Raw genomic sequence first — 23,665 nt, forward strand, 5'->3', positions numbered from 1 at the left:
TTACAAAATAATTTATATTTAAAAAAAATAATTAACTTAAAATAATTATATAAATTTAACTATATATAAAAAATTTAACCATTTTTACTTTAACCGTTTTAATTTAACCCAATTTATTTAAACTAATTTAAACTTATTATATATTATTATAAAACCTATTAACAATTACGTTATAATATAAAAAAAACAAATTAAAAAAAAAAAAAAAAAAAATTTATTAATATTAAATTTATAATTATGTTATATAAAAAAAAAGGAAAATAAAAAATTGCCAATATTAAAATATTAATTAATTATTATATTAAAATACTATTATATAAAAATAATTACGTAATAATACGTAATTTATCCGCACATAAAAAACAATTTTTTTTAAATAATATTTATACATATAATTTATTATTAAATTAACAACAATTATTATAATAGTTTTATTTTATATTATGTTTTATTTCTTTATTTAATGTACACCACCACTTATACCTTATTATACCAATAATTATACTTTTTTTAACCACATTTCTTTTTAATTAATTAAACCTTAAAATAACTTTTTAAAATAATTTTAAATTTATAATTTAAAATAATTTTAAAACTTTATATATTAAAAATATACGTTTAATTTTTTAAAAAAATAATATTAATAATATTATTAAAAATAATAATATTAACGCATTTTTATAATAAGTTTAATTAATTATATTAAATAAAAAGTAAAGATTTTTATAAAGTATAAATTATTATTTTAATAATTTGATTTTTATAAAAAGTTTTAAACCGTTAATAATGGTATTATATTTTGATTTAAAAATACAAATTTAATTAATTAATAAACAAAGGAAAAAAAATAATAAAATAAAATTAATATAAATTAAAAGTTAAAATAATTGTTAATTAAAAAATGATTTAAAATAAAAGTATGTATATATCTTTAATTAAAAAAATAAAATAATTTTAAAACTTTTATATAATTTATAAAATTAAAATTACGTAATAAAAAATCTTATAATTAAGTTTAATAATATTATATTTATTTAATATTTTTTAAAATTAATAATATTAATAATAATAAAATAATTTTAATAAAAAAATAAATAAACGTAAAAATCTTTAATTAAATTACTTTAATAATAATATAATATTTAATAATCAAAATTATTTATATTTTTATTTTTTAATTTAACAGCTTTTACTTATTTTTTAACTTTAATTTTAATTTATTTTACATAATTTTTAATTTAATTAATAATCTTTTTAAATTTTAACTTTATATATTTAAATTATAATTTAAATTTATTTTAATTTAATTATTTTATTGGAAAATTAAGTTATAATTAACTAATAATAATCTTATATATATTAGTAATTTATTAATATAATATAAATTTCTTATATTTATATTAATTAATTTTATATAAATTGGGGTTATAAAAATAACATTTATTTAAATTTATTATAAATAAGAAATTTTTAATAAAAGCATTATTATTATTGGCAATAGTTTTAATTAAACGTTTTAAAATTTTAAATACGTTTAAAGACTTAATTATTTATTTTTTAAATGTAAAAAGTTTAAAAGGTTTAATTTAAATAATAAAAGTTTTAAATTAAAATTTATTTTTAATTATTAAACCTTTATTTTTTTAAAAAGATACTAACAATAATAAATTAATAAATAAACTATTAATTATTTTAATATTAATATATACCAAAATAAAAACGATATATTTTTTTAATAATATATATAAATTTATCTTATATTTAATTATATTAAAAAAAACTTTTAAACGTTATATAATTAAATATAAAATAAATTTATATTAATATTTATATAATTATTTGTTATGTTAATTAATTATATTAAATATAATTATTTTTTTAAGTTTAAAAATAAAATTTTAATTTTTTAAAATTAATGTTAATTATTTTTTAATATAATTAATTTATTATTTTAATTTATTGTTAATTATATTAAAAATATAAATATATTATTATTTAAATATATAAATTACAAAAAGGTAATAATATAAATTATTAATTGTTTTTCTTATCTTTTTAAAATTAATTAAATTAATATATGTTAAAAATGTTATTATTTTAAATTATTTTTTAAAAATTATTTTTACTTTAACATTAAATCCTTTAATAATATTATAATTAAACGTTTAATTTAACGTTTATTTATAATTCTTTATATAATTAAAAGTATTTATTATTATTAATTTTTATAAAACTATAACTTATTTAATATAAAATAACTCTTTTTTTTTATACAATTAAAAAATATAAATAAATTTAAAAAATAATTCACGTTTTTATTTAATTTTATCAATTTTTAAAAACAATACTTATATATTAAACAAATTAATAAATTTAATATTTAAAAATATAATCTTATTAATTATAATTGTATAAAAAAGGTTAATATTAACATAATTTTTTTAATTTAATATAATAATACCGTAAATAACATTTTTAAATATATAAATTATATTATACATATTTTATTACTTATTAATTATTTTAACTTTAATAGAAAAAAAATTAAACATTTTAATAATTAAATAAAAGAAAATACTATTAATAATAATACAAAATAATAATATAATATAATAAAAAAAATTTAAATTAATTTTAAAATAAAAAATAATTTAATTAAAATAATAAAATGCTTTAAATAATATTATAAAAAAAAAATTAAATAAATAAAAAATAATATAATAATTAATCCTTTTATATTATATTTTAAAAAACTATTGTTAAAAATTAAATTGTTATAATTAATTAAAAAAATCGGTTAAAAAATAATATATATATTTACATATATTAATAATTTTTTAATATAAAATAACTATTTTAATATATATAACCTGTATAAATCGCCTTTTCCTCCTTTTTTCCTTTATATAATTTTTTTTTTTTTTTTTAATAATTTAATTTTAATCCTTATAACTATTTTTAACTTAAATTAACATCATTTAATTAATCTTTTTTAAATTTTTATCTTTTTATTAATATATTAATAATATTATATTATTTTATAATAACGTAATATACATTATAATTATTTAAAATCTTTATATTCACTTATATTATAATATTATTTTTTTTTACTCCCATTAATAATACGGCGTTTAAAAAACTTATTATTATTTTATTACTTTATTAAATTTTTTTTTTAAATTTTAATATTTTTATTAATTTAACTAATAACAATAACAATAGTAATAATAACATTAATAATTTTATTTTTAAACCTTTTTTTTATTTTAAAACTTTTAAACAATTTAATTAAAAATTTAATAAATCTTAAATAATAAAATATTAATAAATAATTAATATAATAAAAAAATCATATTTTTTATTTTATTAATTTATAAATAATTTAAATATTAATAATATATCATATTTTTAACAATTAAAACTTATAATTATTTAAACAACTTATTTTTATTTTTTTAATAATATAACATTTAATTAATATATTTATTAAATAATTATTAATAAAAAGTTTTAAATATTATTTAAACCAATAATACCATATATTAATTATATTTAAAATTAAAATAAAAATAATCCGTTTTCCATTTACGTAAATATTTGTTAAAATGATTTAATTAAATAAATTATATTTTATTTATAAAATTTTTAACATATTAAAAAACTAATTGTTTAAACTTTTAATTATTTAAATAAAATCTTATATTATATTTATAAAAAATATTTTAAATTTTTAAAATCTTCGTTTTATATTAACATATAACCGTTTTTTAATTATCAATCAATTTTAAATTAATTTAATAATAATTATGGCAATTATTTATTGATAATAAAATAATATTTATTTTAAAAACCTTATTTTTATTATTTAAAGGTTAAAAATAATAAAAAACCTTTAATCATTAAAAATGTTAAGTTAAAAAATTTATTATATTTAAAAAAATATAATGGTAAAACTTTATTAAAAAAATTTTTAAAAATATAAAATAAATAATAATAATTAATAAATTAATATTAATAATATAAATAAATAAATATAATCTTTTAATTAAATTTTATTTTATATATATAATATCTTTTAAAAATAATTTAATTAAATAATAATTATGGAAAATTAATTAAACCGCATTTTTTTATATATTAAATAATAATATAATTCTTTTTTTATTTTTTTTAATTTAATTTTATTAAATTTAATATCGAAATAATTTTCGTATTTTTTTTTTATTTTTATTAATATATTAATTTTAATTTAAACTTTTAACTATTAAATTTTTTTATAATTATCTTTTTTAAATTTAAAAATAATTATTTTTATTAATATTAAATTTTTTTAATTAATACTTTTTACAAATAATTTAATAATTTATTTATTATTTTTAAAGTTTATAAATTTTTAATAACTTTAATAATTTTATATAAATAATTTTAATTTATTTTTAATTATGTTTTTTTATATTTTATTTTTTTTTAAAATATTTTATAATATATTTATTAATATTTAAAATTTTATTAATTAAATAAAATCTTTATTAATTATATTATAATTAACATTTTTAAAATATATTTATATATTTAAAAATATTATATAAAAATATAAAATTATTAACTTTTAAAAATTTTTTTTTTATTTTATATATATTTTATTAATTATTCTTTTATACCATTATTTAATACTTTTTAATAATAATTTATATAATATAATTTATATTAATTAATTAACGTTTAATTATTTAAATATATATAATAAAAAAATCTTCTTTTATATTAACTTTTTTTTAATTTAATATTTTTTATAATAAAATAATTATTTTAATTAAAAAAATAAAATAACAATTATAAATAATTTTATAAAAATTAAATTTATTAAATTTAATTATAATTTTATTAACTTATATTATTACATTTAAATATTAAATTTACTTTTTACCAATATTATTAATTATTTTTATAAATTTAAATTTAATCGATTTATAATTAACTTTTACTTATCTTTAAACTTACAAAAAATAAAATAATTTTATAATTTTTTTAATCTTAAATTTTATACAAACTTTTATCATTTAATTTTTAAATTTTAAACCTTTATTTACTTTAATTTTTAATAATTAACCATATTACAAAATTATTTTTTCTTTTATAAACTTAACCACATTAATTAAATTTACTACTTTTAAAAATACTATTTTTAAATAATTTAATAATTATTTTCGTATTTTAATAATTATTTTATATTTATAATCGTTAAATATATATTATATATTAAAAATTTAATAAATTAAAATAATATTAAAATTAAAATAATTTATTTTATTAAATAATATTTTTTAATTAACTTTTTAATATTAAATATAAATTTTTATTACATTTACCATATATTTATATATTTTTTTTAATAATATATATTAAAAATATATTAATAAATTAAATTTTAACTTTTATAATTATATTAAATATATAAATTAATAATAAATCTTTATTTTATAAATTTATAATTAATAATTTAATAATTTAATTAATTTTTTTTACCTTTTTTCCAAAAGATTTTTTTAAATATAATATATTTTATAATTTTATTTTTAAATTTAATTTAAGCCTTTTAACCTTTTTCCATTTAATTAATTAATAATTATTTTAATAATTTTAATATTATAAAATATTAAACAATTTTTTAAAATTTAATATTTTATTTATTTATTAAAAATAATATAATTAATTATAATTTATTTTATAAATTACTATTATTTAATTAAATTTTAAAATTAACTAAAAATAATATAATTATATTATGTTAAAATGTTAATTAATCATTATATTAAAATGTTATTATGTAAAGATAGTCACGTAATAATATATGATTTATTTGCACATAAAAGGTAATTTTTTTTAAATAATATTTATATATATAATTTATTATTAAATTAATAATAATTATTGTAATAGCTTTATTTTGTATTATATTTTGTTTTTTTATTTGGTATATATTATTATTTATATTTTATTATATTAATATTGATTAATATTATTATAAATTAATAAAGTATTATTAAAAAAGATGTAATTTATTTAAATAGCTGTTATTATTATAATATTTTAAATTTTTTAATAAAAAAAAATAAGCCTTTTATAATTTACACGTTTTTATAACGTTATAAATATAATAAAATTTTATGTTAATTTAATATTTTTAAAACGTTTAAACAAATTTTAAAATATGTTAATAAAACAGTATTTATTATATATTTCGATAATAATATATTTGCGTTTTATTATATATTTTAATAATAACATATTTATATTTTATTACGTATAATTATTTTTATTTATTTGAATAAACTAATAATTTTTATAATTATTATAACCTTTAATAATTTCGATAAATTTTAATAATTTTTATAATAAAAAAGATAAAAATGTAAAATAATTTTATTAATTTAGTTTTTTCGGGCCAAAATTATAATTTATTAAATAAATTGCAAAATTAAAGTTTTTTAAATACGTATGTTGTTAAAAGCTTTAATATATATAAAAATATAGGTTTTATTAAAAATTTAAATTTAAATAAAAATATTTATATATATAATAAAAAATTATAAAATTAATTTAAATATAATTTTAATAATTAAATAATTAAGTATTTTATTTTATTAATAAAATTATTTTATTAATTTATAATTTAATATTTATATAATTATAAGTTATATTTTAAAGGTTATATTTATATTAACATTTTAATCGAAATTTTAAATAGTTTAAAATAATTTTGTTTTTTTAATAAAATAGTTTTTAAAAAGGTTTTAAGATTATTAAATACGTTTATTTTGCAAAATAATTTATATTTAAAAAAAATAATTAATTTAAAATAACTATATAAATTTAATTATATATAAAAAATTTAACCATTTTTATTTTAACCGTTTTAATTTAACCCAATTTACCCAAATTAATTTAAACTTATTATATGCTATTATAAAACCTATTAATAATTACGTTATAATATAAAAGAAATAGATTAAAAATAAAAAAAAAGAAGAAATTATTAATGTTAAATTTGTAATTATATTATATAAAAAAAAAAAAAAAAAAAAAAATTGCTAATGTTAAAATATTAATTAATTATTATATTAAAATATTATTATGTAAAAATAGTTATATAATAATATATAATTTATCTGTATATAAAAGGCAATTTTTTTTAAATAATATCCACACATATAATTCATTATTAAATTAATAACAGTTATTATAATAACCTTATTTTGTATTATGTTTTATTTTTTTATTTGGTATATACCACCACTTATACCTTGTCATACCAACATATTAAGTTAAATATTAATAAAATTATTAAAATCTTTTTTTTATTTTTTATTTTTTTAATTAAATAAATCGTTTAATTTTTTTAATAAAACATTTATTATTATATTATATTTTTTTAAAATATACTTTATTTTAAAATCAAATATCTTAATATAAATAATTTATTATAACAATATAACACCAAATAAATTAAAGAAATTATTATTTAACTAAAAAATTAAAACTTTCGCATTAATTTTAAATAAAAATCAAATTTTATAAAAATAATTTTTAAATTATTTTAATACTTTTATAACTATAAAATATTTTTATTTTATAATATTATATTTTAATTTAATTCCTTTTTATACTTTTAATTTATAATAAAAAAATTTAAAATTTTTTCAATTATTAAATTATTTTATTATTACTTTTTATTTTTAATTAAATACATTTATTTTAAACATTATTTAATAATTAAACTTATAATCAATTATAATAAAATAAAATAAACTTATAAATACTTTTTTTAACTTAATTATAATTTAAATTTAAAACTTATTTTATATAAATAATTTTCTTTTACGCAATAATTTTATTAAAAATAATATTTTAATAATATAATTTTCGATTTATATACAAAAATATACAATTAACCTTAAAAATAATTAAATTTTTAATATATTTTTATATATATTTCATTTAAAAATCTTTAAAATTTTAATTTTTTTAAATAAACAACCATTTAATTTATAAATATAACTTATAATTTCAATTATAAATTTATAAAATTTTAATTTCTTTAAATTTACAATAACTTTAATTAAATTAAAATTTAATAACACTTTTACCAAATTTTTAATATATTTAAATATAAATTATTAAATTTTTAAGTAAATTTCTTAATTATTATATTTAATATTTAATCTTTTAACATTAACATTATTAAAAAACGGTTCGTAAATATATAAAATTAAATTAAATAATATATAGTTTATAACCCTTAAAAAATATACAACTAAATTCATTACTTTTATTAAAATTATTATAAATTTAAATAATCTAAATAAAATAATAAATATTATTATATTTTAATTATAAATAAATAAATTTAAATGATTATATTTTAAAAATAAATTTACATATAAAAATATCATATAAATAGTAAATTCTTCGGTAAATATATCGTAATTCTTAAATAAAAACATATTTTTAATTATTTAAATATTTAATTTAATAATAAAATTAATTAATTGTAATTTATTATTTTTTTTTTTAATAATAAACCAAACATTTCGATAAAAACTATAATTTTTTTTAAAAATTTTTACTTTAATTTTATCTTATAAAATCTTAATTATATAATCTTTTAATAATATTAATATTAAAATGTTTTTAATTTACCAAGCTTTATATTATTATGTTTTAATAACATAAAAAAATATAATTTCTTTTTTAATTTTTTTAAATTTATCAAATCTTTATGTTAATATTTTTTTTCAATAAAATAAAACTTTAATAAATATTTCTTTTTTTTAATTAATAAATTTTATATCTTTTAATTTAATATTTAAGGTTTTAAATCGCTTAAATATTAAACATATTTTTTAAGATTTTTTAACAAATTTAAAGGTAATATTTTGGTATAAACTGTTTATTTTAAATAAATTAAAACCTTTAATATTTTTTAAAATTTCTTTTAACACTTTTTTTTTTTTAATTTAATAATTTAAATAAAATTAATTTATTAAACGAAATATTATTTATAAGTTAAATCTTTTAAAATTTATTTTTATATATTATATTAATTTAAATCGTTTAATATTTATTATAATGTTAAATTTTCTATTTTTTTTTTTATAATATTTAAAAATGTTCCGTAAAATTTTTATTATAAGTATAAAAAACTTATCGTTTAATAATATTACTTTAATTTTTTTATTTTTTTTTAAGTTAAATAAATAACCGTTTTCCTTATTTTAATCTTTTTAATTAATATTTATAAGTTTTATATTAAAAATAATAAGTATATTAAATTAATTATAAAAATTTAAATTATATTTTTTAATATTAATAATTTTTAAATTAAATTAATTTAAATCTATTTTTTTATTTATATTTATTAAAATTAAACCGATTTTAATAAATATTTTATGAAAAAAATTATTAATTAATTATTAATTATATAAATTAAATTTTATTATGTTATTAATTAAATTTTAATTATTAATAATTTTTATTTTTTTTATATATAATATAAATTAATAAAATTTTTAAAAAATTAATTATTTAAATTTTTTAATAATAATAAAATTTTAATTTATATTAATTTAAATGTTATAATTTTTATTAATATTTTATTGTTTTTAATTAATAATTTAGTTTATAATTAAAAAATGAAATTTAAGTTTATAATAAATTTATTTATATAATATTTATTTTTAATAATATAAATTAATAACGGTAGGTTTTAATCTGTTAATTATATTAATTTTTTGATATATTTTAATATTAAAATTTAAATTAAATTATTAAATTTTTTATAAATAAAATTATTACGTTATATAAATAAATTATAATTTTAAATGTATAATTATATTATAATTAATAATTTGGTTTTGGTATTAATTATTTTAATAATTAAATTTTTATTTTTATATGGTTTAATTTTAACAATTAATTTAAGGTATAATTTAAAATATATTTTTAAATTATTTAATAATAAAGATTTTAATTTTTTTTTTATTGTTTATTTATAAAGCATTTAATCTTTTTAAATAAAAACGTATATAATTTAATTTAAAACTTAAAAATATTAATGTAATTAACGTTAATATTTATATTTTTTTAAACTTATTTTTTTAAGATTTTAATAGTTAAAGTTGGTATAATTTTCCGATTTAAAGATTTTTTAATTAATTTTTAATAGATTAAATTATTAAACTTAGGTATGAATTTAATTATTTTGTTTTATATTATATTAAATTGTTTTTTAATATTTTTAATAAAATTTTTTTTTTTAAATTTAACAACTTTATTAATATATATATTTAAACTTTTATTAAAATAAATTTATTAAATTTAGATTAATTAATATTTTTATCCATTTTAAGTTTAGTTATATTTAAATATTTAACCTTAATTATTTTACTATTTAAACCTTTTTTTTATTTAATTATATTAATATTAAACGTTATTTTATTAAATTAATTATTAATTTCTTTTTTAATAATTTTTTTAATTTATATAACGCCATTTTTACTTATTATTTCAAAAAATTAACCGTATTTAATTAAAAATATATTATTAATAATATCTTTTAATTTGTTTTTAATTATAATAATGTTAATATTTATTATGTTAATTATATTAAATTAAATTAAATTTATAGCAGTTTAATTTATAACAAAAACATTTATAACAACTATTATATTTTTATATTATTATATTATATTTTAGGTTTTAATATTATATTATAAGGTTATAAGGTTTTTTATTTTTAAAATAATTTTTTTTAAATAATATTTAACTTTTTTTTTTACAAAAATATTATTAATATTTTAATTAATAATATATTTATAAATAATAAAATTAATAAATTAACCGTTTTGTTTAATTATTTATTATATTTGCTTTAAAATGTTTAAATTTTAAATTAATTTTTATTTATTTAATTAATTTATAATATAAATATTATAATTTTTATTATAATGTAAAAAATTATTTATATATATAATATAAAATATAAAATATTTAAATATTATATATTTTATATATGTATTTTTTTAAATACCATAAAACTAACAAATATTAAGTAAATAATTGGATATAAATAATAATAAAAATTTAATTAAATTATAACTTTTTATATGAAAATTAAAAAGTTACAGCTGTTTAAAAATCATAATTTAATTAATTTTTAAAAAACAATTTAAAAATTAAATATAATTATTTTATAATATAATATAAAGTAATACCGTTAATATGTCTTTTATAATAATTAATTTTTATTTAATTTAATTTAAAATAACTTTTTATATATTAATTTACATATTATTAAAACGTTTTATTAAACTTTTAATTGTTAATAGTTTAAACTTATTTTTATTAAAAATCTTTAAACGTAAAAAACTATTAAAGTTACCTTTTTAAATACGTTTAAGTTATATTTATAATAAAATATTATTATTGTTTTAATCTTTAAATTTAAATAACTTTTTTTAATTATAATAGCAATAAAATAGTTTGATTTTTTAATTAATTTAATTATAAATCATATTTTTGATTTAAACAAAAAAAACAGTTTAAATATTTATAAAAAACGTATTAACATAATAAATAATATTTTTTAAAGTATTATTTTAAATTCGACTTAAAATTACTTTAACGTAATTATTTAAAACAATAATTTAAGTTATATTTGTTTTAATATTTTAAAAAATAATTAAATAATTTTTAATTAAATTTGTTAATTTAACTAAATTTTTAATCAAATATTCTTTATTAAAATTTCTAAATTTAAATTTATATAATTTATATTAATTTAAATTACATATAACAAATTCCATTTTTAATAAAACTTAAGCTTTATTTCAAATAATAATATTAAAAATAACTATTTTAACTTTTTTATATATATTTTTATTTATAATTTATAATAAAATTTTTTTAATATAATTTTAATTAATTACCTTATATTAATAAAAAATTTTATTAACATTTTTTAACCATTATATAACTTTTATACTATTAAATAACTTATTTTTATAATTTTAAAAATTAAATAATATAATTTAATAAAAATAAACTAATAATTTAAAATTAATTAATAATGTTTAAAAAATTAATTAAATTTAATTAATAAAATTTATTATTAAATTATTATTTAAATTACTTTTAAAATTAAATGGTTAAATTTATTAAATAGTAAATTAAATATTAATTAATTTTTTTTATAATTAAAATATAATTTTAATAACTTTTTAATTAATAAATTAATAAAGTTAAATAATAAATTTAATTATTTTAACTTATTTTAAATTTAAAAGTTATTTAAAGGATAAACTTTTTTAATTATTTTTATTTTTAAATAATATGTTTAAAATGTTTTTATATTTAATAAATTTAAATTAATTAATGCAAATAAAATTAATAATTAATAATATTTATAATAAAATAAATAATGTTAATATAATTTTTTTAAAAAGTATTAAACTTAATTAAACTTTAAATTAAGCTATTTTTTTAATATAATAATTATAATTTAAATTTATTATTATTAATTTATTTTTAATTAAAGTTAATTTTTATAATTTAATTAATACTTTAATAAATTAAAAATATAAATAATATTTAATTTATTAAATAATATTGGTAATACTTTTGCCCTTTATTTTTAATATAAAGAAAAAAATAATATTTATTTTTATTTATTAAAATTTAATCAAATATTTAAACATCTTTTAATATTTTTATTTTATAAAATTTATTTTAAAAATAAATAATTATTAATTTAATTTTTAACCGAATTGTTTTAAAACATAATAAAATAAACAATAACAAAATTACCATAATAACTTTAATAATTTTTTATCTTTTTTATGTTAATAATTTAATTAATAATTTTTTTAACATAATAATAATAATAAATAAATAAGTTTTTTAATTATAAATTTTATTATTAATTATTATTAAACTATTTATTATAACAATATAATTGTAAGGTTAATTTTAAATTCGACTTTTTTTTATATTAATATTTGGTTATATTTTAATTATTATCTTTAATAACCGTTTTATTATATTTTATACGTTATTTTTTATATTATGTTTTTAATTATAATTCGTTTTTTATATTGTTAATTTTTATAATATTTTAATAGTTTTAATAATTTTAATAATTTGTATTATATAATATTAATTATTTTATTTGTTTTATAATTTTATTAATATTATTTTATTATATAAATATTTTAATAATATTTTAATATATTTGGTTATATTATTAATATATTAATAAAAAAAATTTTAATTAAATAATATTAATTAGTAAAAAAATTCAAATAAAGTTTTAATATTTAATTTGTTATTAATGTTTAATAATTTCGGGATTTTTTATAATTTTTTTATTTTTTTTCGAATTATAATTATAAGTACTCGAAATTAAATTTATGGTTATAAAATTATTTTTATTGATTAATTTTTAACGGTTTTTTTAAGATTAAAGTTACGGGTTTAAATTCCGTGGTAATTATTATTAAATAAAAGGTAAAGATTTTTATAAAATATAATTTATTATTTTAATAACTTAATTTTTATAAAAGGTTTTAAATTATTAATAATGGCATTATATTTTAATTTAAAAATACGAATTTAATTGATTAATAAATAAAAGAAAAAAAATAATAAAATAAAATTAATATAAATTAAAAACTAAAATAATTGTTAATTAAAAAATAATTTAAAATAAAAGTGTGTGTATATTTTTGATTAAAAAAATGAAATGATTTTAAAACTTTTATATGATTTGTAAAATTAAAATTACGTAATAAAATACTTTATAACCAAGTTTAATAATATTATATTTATTTAATATAATCGTATTAATTTTATTATTAAATTTATTAATTAAATTTACGCGTTTTAAGTTTTTTAAAATGTTAAAAATGGTTATAATAACGGTTATAACGTATTAATTATAACATCGGTTATAACGGTAACCGTAACATATAATAATAACCGTAATAAACGTTAAAACTTGGTATATATAAAATTGTATAAATATATAAAAAAGGTTAAAAAGTTTAAAAAATGTATTAATTTTAAATTATTAAAAAAAAAAAATTTTATATATAATTATAAAATATTAAATTATTATATTTAAATATTTTATATAAAACTTAATATAATTAAAACGTTAAAAATTTTTAAACGTTAAAGTTTAATATATAAAAACGTAATATTATATAAATATATAAAAAAAATAAAAAGTTAAAAAAAATATATTATAAATTTTAAATTATTAAAATTAAAATTATTTTATACGTTATTATAATATATTAAATTATTATAAATATAATGTTTAATTTTTTCATTATTAATAAAAACATTAAAAACCTTTATAACATTATATAACTTTAAACCAAATATTTTTAAATATTTTATTTATAACTTATAAATATAAACATATAAATTACGCGTTACGTGGCGCTTGTAACGCCGGGGCAAGCAAAATAAACGGGTAAAACCCGCCTCGAAAATATCGGGTTTAAAGTCATTTAAAATAAATATTAAATAATTTTATAAGCTTTAAATTTAAATTATTATAACATATGTAAAAAATAATTTTTAAAATTTTATAAAATATATTTTTAAATATAAATTAATTATAATAATTAATAAATTTAATTATAATAACGTTATTTAAATGTTTTAAATAAATAAATTTATTATAATTATTTTATTAATAATTTTATTTTTATAATAATTTTAATAATATAAAATTATATATAAAATTTTTATAATAAATAATATTTATAAATTTAATTTAAATAATATTTTTAATATATTTAATATATATATTAACGTTTTTATAACTTATTATTTTAATATATTTTTTACTTGTAATAATATAATTATTTAATAAAATAATTTTAAAATTAATAAATTAAAAAATTTAATTAAATATATATATAATAATTTTTAAATTTAATATTATTAAATTTTTTAATAAATATTAACTTATATTAAAAATAACGTTTAATATTAATATTATAAATAAAATGTTAATTTATAAATTTATTATTTAATAATTTAATTAATTATTTTTATTTTTAATATTTTATTATTAATATTTTTTTTAAAAATTTTTAATTTTAATTATTAAATTAAAATTTTTTTAAATTAATATTTATTAAAATAATAAGTTTTTTATTATTTTTAAAATAATTAAATTATTTTAATTTAAAAAGGTAAAAGTATTTTTCGAAATTATAAAAGTTTTTATACGTTTTACATTTTTTATATGTAATAAAGTTAATTTTTAATGGTTATTTTAAGTTAATATTAAACTTTTTATATTTATTAAAATTATTTTTTTTTTTAAAAAAATATTTTAAAAGTTATAAAGATTTTTTTTAACGGTTTAAATTAATTTTTTAATCCGAATTTTTACCTTTTTTAATATTATATATTAAATTAAATGTTTTTTTATATATTTTATTTTTTACTTTATTATATTTAAATGTTTATATATAATATTTTATTATATTATAAAGTTTTATTAAAAATATTTTTTTTAAAAATAATATTTTAAATAATTATTTATTTAAAAATTATTAATTTTAAAGTTTATATAAACGTTTAAAACTATTTTTAAAAGTTATTAATTATAATTAATTTTTATTTTTTTACCTGTAAAAAAATAGTTTTTTAAATAAATATCCAAATATTTTAATTTTTAAAAAATTTTATAAAAAAAATTATAATTTTAATATATTTATTTTAAATTTTATATTTTAATATATATATTTTTAAATGGTTTTTAAAAATAATATATATATTATAAAATAAATTTATAACTTTAATTATTATTTTAACATAACTTTTAAATATAATTTTAATAATAAATTGTTTAAAATAAAATATTTTTAATTTTTTAATTATTATAAAGTATTAATATTTAAATATAAATAATATAATTATTAATATAGTATTTTTAATTATTTTAAGTTATTTTTTTAATTAATTAAAAAAGTTTTTTTAAAATTAATTTTTTTAAATTAAATATAAATTTAATTAAAATTAATTTAATAATTATTTTAATAATAATTTTTAATTAAATTAAAAAAATAAATATTAAATTATCGTTTTTATTAATATTATTAAAATTAATTTAATTTTATAATTTATAATTTATTATAAAAATAACGAAACTTTTATTTTAAACTTTTTAATTATTAAAAAAAATTAAGTTAAATTTATTAACAAATATAATAATATTTATAATAAATATTATTTTATTATTAATTTTTTATAAAAAAAAATTTTATTATAATAAAATATATATACGATTAAATAATGTTAATTAAAATTATATTTTTAAAACTTTTACATTTAAATATATAAAACTTTTAATTGTTAAATAATTAATATATATAATTAAATAATAATTAAAATAATATTAATATAATTATTAATAATTTAATTATATATTATAAAGATTGTAAAAGTGTATGGAACGTGTATAATTACATAAAATGCAGAGTTTTCAGGTCACCTGACAGGGCTTACTAATCTGACATCTTCCAACGCTTATCATCCCATCTACGCGCCAACGTCGCTCTAAGCTCGTGGAGCTGGGGACAGGGCCACTATTTATCTTGGCGCTCATTAGCTACCCCTGCAGGGGTCAGCGACCAGCCAGTGATAGCTTGCCATCTTATCGTTGGATGAGAAGCTGGAATTACGTCAGGTAACTGATAGATAGGAATTCTACTCGGTCAGTCAGTAAAGAAGCATCAGGTACGGCTGAATTACTCGGGGACGGGGGAAACGGTGACAATTGGTTCAGTAGCTGTGCCTATTATGTTGCAAGATGAGCTTCTAGAATTCCGCAAGAAGCATTCGACGAGATATCATTGGCTACCACCCCCAGCTTAGGGGCTTCCAGCGCAGTGGTGGCTGGATTCGATAATGCTGATACGATATCTCACGAAGCCACCGGCCACTTGGGATGCGGACGGGTTTTGGCGTTGATAGGACATGGCATGGGCCAGGGATATAAACGAAAAGGTCAGATGACGGAATGAGACGGGGAGGGTAAACTAGAGGGTTTCGCTAATGAGCGAGCCTCGTTCGCATATGTGTACAACATCCGACGTTCCTCCCAATTCTTTCCTCTAACTTCACACGTAAATAGTACATAATAAAGGTATGTAATATTTTCCAACGCAGCGAACGTAACATAGGAGCGAGTCATTATACCAATCGGTATATCACTCACTTATCTTCCTTGTAATGGAGATGTCTATTATTTACGACAGTAGGATCCAATGAGTCAGGGTTGTTATTCTTCAATAAGCAAAGATATCCTGTCCGATTCGCAATCCCTACTTACATAGCAAACCCCTCCAGCTCCTAGAAATCGCGTAACTAAGACCGACGTCCGTCGCAGATCCATCTACAATGACTACACCCGAAGTATCCCACGGCCGCGGCGGCGCCGGCAATATCAACCCGGACGACACCAAGTACGTCGATGGCGAAATCGTGCGCCAGGGTCACGAAGGTAGCCACGGTGACGGCGCATTTAGCACCGGTCGAGGAGGCAAGTCTTCTTTACCTACCTACCTACCTATCTACCCACCTCATCACCTATTATATTAGCCAACCACCCTTCCAACGTCTCACTAACACCCCCTCTTACACGCAACAGGCGCAGCCAACATCGCCGACGCCGACAAGCCGCCCTCCGCAATGCGCACAGATCGGGATATCGTCCCCGAGGAAGCGACGCGCCCATCTACCGACGGCGAGAGCTTCCACGTAGGTCGCGGCGGCGCTGCGAACGTGCACCTATCCGAGCAGGACAAGCAGAAAAAGCAAGAGAAGCACCACGGCGCCGGCAAAGTCGTCGATAGCCCGTCGACGCCCGGCACCGCGCCAAACTTGAGCCTGGCCGATAAGCTGAAGCATAAGATCTTTGGGGTGTTTAAGAAATAAAGACGCTTGCGATCTTACGGGGTTAGGTATGATCGAGGGTTAGGAAGGGGTGTAGGTAAGCCGGCGGGAGGGATGAATGCGTTTTATTACGTTGGGGATGGGTTGGAGAGAGGAAAATAAGGCTTCCTGATTCTTTGCTTAATGTTCTTACTGGCGACTCAACGCTGCCGGTCGCGATTTCGACTGGGTCTTCAATGATATCCCGTTTTCTACGTACTCTCTGTTTATAAGACTATGTACTCCGCGCGATCGCGATATTTACTTTACATCTATTCCGGTAAGTGTTACCTCAAAAACCGAGGCTTACGTACGGTCCTGTATCTTCAGAGCGTCTGGGGATATACAATCTTATATATCAGATTTGGTAATATATACAGTTAAATCACGAGGTAGTTTCGCTAACCCCCGAACCTTTCCTATTTTTACCAAGCTTCGCTAGTTTAGAAACAGTTATCAGCTTATTTTAGGGCGCTGACGACGGCGTTATACGCGGGCTTGGGGTTGAAGCCGCTGTCGAACAGCAGGGGGTTGGTGCTAGCTCTCCAGGAGTCCTGTTGCGTCTGCGGTCAGCATATCCCTACCGAGATTCGGGGAGAGGTGGCTTGTTCTTACCGGGTCTCGGACACCCCAGACGGTGATACCGACGCACTTGGGCTCGTCTAGGCAGGCTTTGGTGACGGCAGCGTAGTCGTTAGCGGGAGCGGTCTGGATGTCGACTTCGGTGAATGCAACCTCCTTAACGCCAGTGGCGGCGAGAGCCTTGATGGAGGCGGCGGCTTGGCTGGCGAGACCGGCGGTCAAGTGGGCTTGAGATCCAATACCGTCGATGGGAACACCGGCAGCGATCCACTTCTTGACGTGGTTGACCATACCGTTGGTAAGCTTGGCACTATACCGTACGAAGTCAGCGGATGCTCGGTAGGGGAGAGCCTTCAGAGGAAATTCATGGCCGATCAATCCATATTGAGAGCCTTCACTCCCGGAACAGCTCAACGCATAGACATATGCCCTTGTCTAAAGCACACACGAAAATAATAGGAGATATGGGATACGTACTAGTTCGGCTGGTCGAGGTTGTAATCGTTAATGTACAACTTCGCATCGGGGTCAGCTTTGCGGGCAGCTTCGAAAGCGATGCGAACGAAGTCCTCGCCCAGGACGTTAGAGAAGACAGACTGGCGCAGGGAACCGTCCTCGTTGAAGATTTCGTTCACGACGTCCTAAATACGAGTTAGCTCACTTATATCAATAATTTTTCGCGCCGCCGCGGTGAGGTGAGACGAACCCAGGCGTAGATCTTGCCCTTATACCGCGTCACCAGAGTCGTAACGTGGTTCTCGAGGACTTGGGTGAGCTTCGTCTTGTCCCCGATGTTCTGAACCCAGCCGGGCAGCTGCGAGTGCCAGCAGAGGGTGTGACCACGGATGGTCTTGTTGTTGGAAGTGGCCCAGTCGACGAGGTAGTCGGCTCCGGCAAAGTTGAATCGACCCTCGGAGGACTCGGTAGAATCCCACTTCATGCTGTTCTCAGGGGTCACCTGGCCGAAGTCTGCCTTGATGACATCAGCAGACTTGCCGGATGATAGACGGTTCTGGTCGGTGCAGGTTCCGTAGTATAGCTTTCCCTTGGCCTTGATCATCTTGTCGATGCTGTCAGTTGCCTGTCGCTCGGCGAGCTCGGCGGGAGCAGCTAAGGCTGCTAGAGGAGCCAGCAGGTATAGGAGAGTAGACTTCATGTTGTCGGACTTTTCGGTACGGCTGGGTGCTGGGTTATTCCGCAAGGACTACAGTGAAACTCTTAGATGGCGTAATGGTGGCATTAACCAGGCTTTATAGTTGTCAATCCAAGTACTACGGAGGATAGCACCCGTGGTAGGTAAGGCTAGATCTGGCTCCGTAGCCACCCCCGTCAGAATAATTCTTGGAGATTCCACAGCGGTAAAATAGAATAGCATAGTGGTTAATTCCCAAGACGGAAATATTGCTTGTCTGGAGCCCCTTTCTCATCTTCCCCTGTGCCAGCAAGGCGAGATTGAGGGGCGATCGGTGACAACGACCCGCCAATATAATAAGCGCTATACATAAATGTTGGCAAACCGGAGTGAAGAAGCGCTGTTGTCTCGACGAAAGAACCATACGGCCCCGCGAAAAGGAACGCCGTAGGGTGCATCACGCAATAATAGCCTAAAGCTAATGCTGGTATGGAGTATATATGCGATCATTATAGTGCAGGGGGTTTATGAACATATTTATAGAAGACGCTCGGTATCAAAACTCCGAAATAAGGCTTGAAAACATCTTAAAGTTACGAGCTTATGCGTACCTATCAAGAAAGTACTCTAGCTTGGGGGCGTTGAAAGTGCACACGAAGAGGTTTCGAGATCGAAGAAGACAGAATAAAGAATTAGCCTACCTATGTCTTTCTACCTAGAAGGACATCCTAAACACCTTCACTGGGGAAGGCTAGTTTCCCAATGCAGCATTTTACTTGCTCTCAGGTCACGCTCTTAGGTTACCAATAACCGATGAATACACTGTAAGTTGTCCTGAGGCACGCAACAGCTAGATTGTGTCGTTAAAGCTATAGGATCCGGGGATATGCAAGGGAACCTACATAGATGTCAGCCAACACGTGGTATAGAGAGTGGTATGTTGAGCGAAATGGTAAAATGTGCCACGCTCGATACAGGCTGGGCGAATATTGGTGGAAATTTCAAAGGCCGCGAGTGTAGCATCCGCTAATCTATATAATTGTCGCTTACATTATTTAAATTAATGGAGAGGCGATATGATAGTAATGTGCTACTCGCGTCTAGACATGATGTTGACAACTAGCAATCCATAAAGCAAGAATCCTAGGTATGCCTGTGGTGAAAGGATACTATGTAGGTTAGTTAGTTGTTAGACTTAATCGTCTTAAATTCTGGTTTATCTCAGTAGCTTAGACCAGATGCGAAATTTAGGTTCGTCTCGTTATACCTTTTTAACCACATTACTTTTTAACCAATTATACCTTTAATTTACCTTTATAAAAAAATTTCGCATTTTTAATTTAAGTTAATTTAATTTTTTTTACTTTTTTTATAATATACTAACATTAATATAAATAATAATTTATTTATTAAATATTTTTTAATTTTATTATTAAATTTATCAATTAAATTTATATATTTTAAATTTTTTAAAATATTAAAAATGGTTAATATTAACCGTAATACCAATCGTAACACCGGTTATAACATAATAACCGTAATATATAATAAAATTAACCGTAATATGTAATAAAACCGTATAAATATAAAAAAAAAAATGTTAAAATAATTAAATAATAACTTATAAAGTATTTTATATATAATTATAAATATTATTATAATATTAATAAAAATAGTTAATATTAACCGTAATACCGGTTATAACGTAATAACCGTAACTTAATAACCGTAACATGTAATAAAATTATATAAATATAAAAAAAAAAATATTAAAACAATTAAATTATTAATTTTAAATATAAAATATACCATTTTATATTTAATTATAAACGTTATTATAAATATTATAAATATTATTATAATATTAATTATAATATTAATTATAACATTTTTCGTAATATATTACATTATTTTTTTTACGTTAAAACTTATAATATTATAACATAATATTATATAAATATATAAAAAAAATAAAAAAGTAAAAAAAGTAAAATATTAACTTTAAATTATAAAAATAAAAAACATTTTATACGTTATTATTAAATATTAAATTATCGTAAATTTATTATTATTAAAAAAGTTATATTATATAAGTTTTTTTAACGTTTAAATTAACTTAAATTAAAATTTAAAAAACATTTAAATCGTGATTTATAAATATAAACATATAAATTATACGTTTTATAACGTTATAACGTAAGTTAACGGGTAAAACCCGTTATTATTTTTCGAATTTTAATTTAAATTATTAAAATAAATTTTGGTATAAATTAAACTAATAAAATAAATAATTTTATTTTAATTTTTAAACTTAAATTCGTTAAAGTAAATTACGCCCGTTTACGTTATAAAACGCATGGTTTATGTGTTTATATTTATAAAACATATGTGTAAATTTTAATAAATTTAAATTTAAAAACCGTTTAAATTTAAACGTTATTTATTTTTTAATTTAATGGTAAATAATAAAAAAATTTATTTTACAATAATTTAATATATTATAAAAACATATAAAATAACTTTAATTAATATAATTTAAAATTAATAATATATTTAATTTATTTTTTTAACTTTTTTACATATGTATATAACGTTACGTTTTTATATATTAAATTAAAACGTTAAAAAAAACTTGATTTTTAAAACATTATAATTAACATTATAATTAACATTATAATTAACATTATAATTAACATTATAATTAACATTATAATTAATACCGCGTATAAATATAAAATGTTATTTATTTTAATTTTAATTTTATAATATTATTGTTTAAATATTCCCGTTTTTTTATACATTTATATAACATTATTTTTTTATATATTAAACTTTATAACGCGTATTATAACCGGTGTTATAATTAACGTATTACGACCGTTATTATAATTATTTTTAACATTTTAAAAAATTTAAAACGTGTGAAATTTAATAAATTTAATAATAAAATTATTATAATTATATAATTAATTATTATTTATTATAAAAACGTTTTATAATAATTTTATTAATTTAACGATGTTTTTAAAAAATAAAAACGATTTTTAATAAAAACGTATTTAAAATAATTTTAAATTAAAGTTTTAATATTTTTTAAAAAAAATTATACGGGTTATAATTATTTTAATAAACTTAAATTAAAATTTGTTAAATCGGGTTTACGCCCGATTGCGCCACAAACGCCATAAAACGCTTGGTTTATATTATTATATTTATAAATTATAAGTTTAAATTTTAACGAATTTTAATTTAAAACATGTTTAACGTGTTTAACCATAATTAAAATAGTTTTTTTAAAAATTAAACCTTATATTTACAATGATTTAATATTTAATAATAACGTATAAAATAGCTTTTATTTTTATAACTTAAAGTTAATATTTTACTTTTTTTACCTTTTTATTTTTTTTACATATCCGTACGGTATTGCGTTATAATATTGCAAGCTTTAACGTTTAAAAACACGTAATAATATTAAAAATGTTGTATTAATATCCACATCCACGCGTTTACACTTACAACCACATACAAAATAACTTTTATTTTTATAACTTAAAGTAAATATTATTTTTTTTTTACCTTTTTATTTTTTTTACATGCCCGTATAATATTACGTTGTAATATTATAAACTTTAACGTAATATATTTTTAAAAACGTTATAACTAATATTACAATTAATATTACGGTTAATTATTACTTTAAAACATTTAAAACGCGTATATTTAAATATTTAAAATGTATATATTTATTAATAATAAAATTAATAAATGTTTTAAATTAATTAAAACTTATTTTTAACGTGTTAATATTATTATTTTTAATATTATATTTTTAATATTAAATAATTAATTATAATAAAAATTACTCGAGTTATTTTAAACTAAAGATTTAAAATTATTTTTAAAGTTATACCGGGATTATGATTAATTAAA

The 23,665-nt window shown here is 16.2% G+C and overlaps 2 protein-coding genes across 2 annotated transcripts; one reads left to right on the top strand and one right to left on the bottom strand.

The window, feature by feature from the left end:
- Positions 1 to 17,484: 17,484 nt before the first annotated feature.
- Positions 17,485 to 18,021, top strand: F4817DRAFT_362801 (uncharacterized protein; the record flags this gene model as incomplete). Its single annotated transcript, XM_049306572.1, has 2 exons — positions 17,485 to 17,626; positions 17,735 to 18,021. 2 exons carry the CDS (start codon positions 17,485 to 17,487, stop codon positions 18,019 to 18,021), a joined length of 429 nt encoding a protein of 142 aa, XP_049153497.1.
- A 458-nt stretch (positions 18,022 to 18,479) lies between these two features.
- On the bottom strand, positions 18,480 to 19,756 carry F4817DRAFT_321494 (family 10 xylanase; the record flags this gene model as incomplete). The annotated part of the gene is made up of 4 exons (XM_049301294.1): positions 18,480 to 18,572; positions 18,634 to 18,910; positions 19,078 to 19,241; positions 19,307 to 19,756. The coding sequence occupies 4 exons, from the start codon at positions 19,754 to 19,756 to the stop codon at positions 18,480 to 18,482; spliced, it is 984 nt and encodes a 327-aa protein (XP_049153498.1).
- Positions 19,757 to 23,665: the final 3,909 nt, after the last annotated feature.

The sequence above is a fragment of the Daldinia loculata genome (genome assembly GCF_022478755.1).
Source record: "Daldinia loculata strain CBS 113971 unplaced genomic scaffold F4817scaffold_120, whole genome shotgun sequence".
NCBI classification, from domain to species: Eukaryota; Fungi; Ascomycota; class Sordariomycetes; order Xylariales; family Hypoxylaceae; genus Daldinia; species Daldinia loculata.